This window comes from Sitodiplosis mosellana, unplaced genomic scaffold (genome assembly GCF_009176505.1).
Source record: "Sitodiplosis mosellana isolate CC-2019 unplaced genomic scaffold, AAFC_SMos_1.0 Smas_scaffold_5656, whole genome shotgun sequence".
In the NCBI taxonomy this organism is placed as follows: Eukaryota; Metazoa; Arthropoda; class Insecta; order Diptera; family Cecidomyiidae; genus Sitodiplosis; species Sitodiplosis mosellana.
Genome location: NW_022600898.1, coordinates 250 through 4,426, shown reverse-complemented (window position 1 = coordinate 4,426; position 4,177 = coordinate 250). Strand labels below are relative to the sequence as shown.

The 4,177-nt window shown below is 36.1% G+C and overlaps 1 protein-coding gene across 1 annotated transcript; it reads left to right on the top strand.

The window, feature by feature from the left end:
• Positions 1 to 657: 657 nt before the first annotated feature.
• LOC129572876 (uncharacterized) lies at positions 658 to 1,740 on the top strand. The gene has a single exon (XM_055452991.1). It carries the CDS (start codon positions 658 to 660, stop codon positions 1,738 to 1,740), a length of 1,083 nt encoding a protein of 360 aa, XP_055308966.1.
• The last annotated feature ends 2,437 nt before the right edge of the window (positions 1,741 to 4,177 follow it).

Here is a 4,177-nt window from a genome sequence, read left to right as displayed (position 1 = left end):
GAGTGATTCTCATTGACATAGACACCAACGACTTGTTGCATCGTCTTGCAGGTTTGACTGAGGGCAAGCAAATCTTTTGTTGACAAATAATCCAATAGCTCATTAAAACAAACGATGTCCAACTTGAAAAGACGAGGAGATTCGCCAATTCGGTCAATGGGATGAGATTGACTGCGATCGCCGTCTTGCTTTTGCTCCTTGGTTGGTATTCCAACAACAATTTTCCCTAAGATTCCACCCATTTCAGTCGATTGTTGCCAAAGCACTTAGGCAAACCAAACAAAATTAGCGTTCTTCCAGATGATTTGCTAGAATAAAAATTAACAATTGTAAAAGTGTTTGGAAAATTTAACTGAAATACACAAATTCCATTGATTAATGATTTTTTGTATAAAAATGTAGTAAGTATTACCATGAAAACTTTTTAAAAAATGCACTAGTGAGAAAAATAGAACAAAACTTTGCTATTTTGACAGAAATATGAGGCTTGATATTGTTTATCATCGAATTGCGAATAAGAAATACATAAACAGAGATGACATTTGCAATCACATTCCAATTTGCACATTTCTGCGTGAAGTTGAAATTGTCGATGTATCGTTCGAGGCATTCAAGGAGTTTTTACAATTTTTTTACTTGTTGGACGTAACATTTACAATGGAACATGTCCCTGGTGTCATGTATCTTGGCGAAAAATACGAAGTCACTGAATGTTTGGATGCGTGTTCAACATTTTTGATGCAAAATTTGACGGCAGACACCGTGTGTTGGGCCTATGAGCTAGCTGTTCTATTCAAGTGTAAAGAATTGATGGAGTTTTGCGACACGCTTGCCAAATCCAAATTTTCAACTGTACTCCAATCAAAGTGCTTCTTAGAATGTGACCAAAAAGTACTTCGCCACATTTTGAAATTGGATCCGTTAAGTGGCTCAAACATAGATGTTCTTAAAGCATGCATCGCTTGGGCAAAAGCCGCGTGCCAACGGAAAGGCTTGGATGACGATCAACCGCAAAACGTACGAGATCAACTGGGTCAAGCATTCTATGAAATGCCATTCTCTTCAATTACTCAGGCGAATTTCTTTAATTTTATTCCGCCCATTGCCACATTATTTGCAAATGAGGATTTGGTTGAAGTCATTCAAATGGTCGCTTCATCCGAATTTCGACCAACAAAATTCGTAAAAAAGGCCGCAGCACAAGGACCCACTCATCAGACCATCAAACGCAGTCGCGTAGTAACAGATAGCTTCCTCATCAAAAACATCGAGACCACCACATTTTCATCGAACAAGCCATTTTTATTAAAAGGTATTTCATTTGCCAATGTATACATTTTCGATAAGGAAAAGTGGGCTTATTACATAGTGGACTTTCCTATATCGAAAATAACAATCACAAAGAAATGTCGCGATGATCAATCTCAGATAGAAAAGTCTTCTGAAATTCTCTTCAATGGGGAAAAAACATTGGTGACCCATGGAACAAATCAAGTTGACTTACCATCACCAATCCTCATCAAACCCGGAATTAAGTATGAGATTTGTTTGCAGCAAGAGGTGCCACCATCCAGTTACACTTTTAATACACTCAAACCGGTACTTCATCTTGGGCCGGATGTCGAAATTCGATTCCACTCAGATGCCAAATTGGGTTATGACAACACTGCCACTGGACTGGTCACTGGTTTATCGGTTGAACGTTTACAAACGGTGATGAATTGTGATTTAGCCGATTGATGGAATCTCCAACATTGAGAACGCATCACATCAAAATTCCATGATGTTATAACGTCGTTAGACTGCTAAATTCCTAATAAAGAAATTACCTCAATACACCAAATTAACCTAAAATCCATATCGATGTACATCAAATACAAATTTTTTTCTTAAATAAAATAATTGTTCACCAAATAATTATTCTAAACTTTATTTGTGACCTTTATTTATCGAAAACATAAGGAAATTTCCAGTGAATAATAATACGAATAAAAGGATTAGGTTTGTTCTATAAACTTCATACATTTTGCCATTTTAGCAACGACCTAATAGGGTATTGCAATACGATTATCGAAACTGAAACTTCAGCTGTACTTCAATCGGATGGCTTTTTAGAATGTGACCAAAAAGTACTTTGTCACATTTTGAAATTGCACACATTAAACTGCTCAAAAAGAGAAGTGTTCAATGCGTGTATGGCTTGGGCTATAGCCGTATGAATTATTCGAAAGGAATGATTTTCTTGAACTTATTCGAATGATCGCTTCAACGGAATTTCAACCAAAAAAATTCGTCAAGAAGTTTCCTTCAGGTGAATCCATTGAATCTAATGAAGATGTTACCATCGAATGCAATCGCATAATACGGGATAGTTTCCTTATCAAAAACATCGAAACTACAACAATTTCATCGAGCAAGCCATTGTTATTGAAAGGATTTTCGTGTGGCAAAATTTACGAATATGACACAGAAGATGGCCATCTGTTTAAAGCAGACCTTCCTGCTTCAAAAGTAACAATCACAAAGAAATATCACGATCACACTAAAAAAGAAAATTCTTCTGAAATTCTCTTCAATGGGGAAACAACGCTAACTTCCGATGCAGAAAATCAAGTCGACTTACCATCATCAATCCTCATCAAACCTGGAATCAAGTACGAAATATGTTTGCAGCAAGAGGCACCACCAGTACATTACGCATTCAATACACTCAAGCCGCTGCTTCGTCTTGAGCCGGATGTTGAAATTCGATTCCAATCAGATACAAAAATGGATTCTGATAACACTTTGACTGGACTGGTCGCTGGTTTATCGGTTGAACGTTTGAAAACGGTGACAAATTGTGATTTCGTCTATTGAAATCGTATACATCAAATCTTAGGTCCTTAAATTAAAATAATTGACCGCTGAATGACATAACTACTTGAATTTCGAATAGATTTTCATGTTCACATTTTCGAAGTAAAATAATAAAAGTTTATACTTTTGTTGGGTCTTTTTGTGAGTTTTATTAATCGATAGTACAATCATTCTTTTTATTGATTGCATTTTATAGTTTATTATAGTGCATGAATCAGTATTAAGGAGAATTGGTTGGTATAAACCAGTGCCGAGTTAATGTTTCGCGGTGCCCTGAGGCAAATTTTTTTTGGTGCCCTTTGAATTTTTTTTCGAAAAACTAGTTGCAATTTTACCTTTGTTTCAAACGTTTCATTCAAATAATAATTTTGGTTGCTATTAGCAAAATGTTGTGGTTTATATTTTAAATGCGAGCGGTAGCGAGCAAGATTTTTTTGAAAAACCGCACTTTTTGGGGCACCATAAAAGACTTTTCAGAGCATCACAATTTTTAGGCACAGCTCCTTGGGGCATCAAAAATTCATATTCGTGGACTTTTCCTAACATTTTTTTTCATTTGCTCTCTTTGTGGTGCACCCAAATGCGTGGTGCCCTGAGGCAACTGTCTTAACCGTCTCTATAGTTAACTCGACACTGGTATAAACGGCAGTATTGCTTTGTGTCAGGGTGTTGAATCCATCACAAAGTGTGATAACGATCCCATCGGTATGAGTTCAATCGTTTGATTTCTACTAAATTCAGATTCAAATCTTCACGCATGGCGATCCATTTGTTGGCAACAAAAAGATCATCTGAAACATAAATCGTGACTTTCTGGGCATTTTTCAATTTTTTTCATCCTTTTTTCAATGTTAATATTTGACGAATTATTCCATTCATTTTGACGCGATCTGAATAGCGTTTTGGCAGATGAATAACTAAAATGAAAAAATCAGCAATTTGGCTTACAGAATACTATACTCAAATTCCATTGAATATGTTCATATAAAAATGTAGCATCCTTTGATTGATCCCCGAAAAATAATGAAATAACAAGGAAATCACAGCTATTCAGCTGTGTTCATGTGACAGATGTGAGGCAATATCACAGTTCTGCGACTCATTTGTGAATCACACATACACGCACAACTTCATTCATCGTAAATTGCAACTTGTCCGTGTGAAGTTCGCTCATTTGACTGTGTGTACAAATTGAAATGTCAAACATCAAACTGGAACAGAACCAAACAATCAGGTTATATTAATTTTCCATCGTTTTTGGTATATGTCTGGAGAAAAATTACTTATTTCCTCGAAATTCGGCTCTACAAGAATTTTC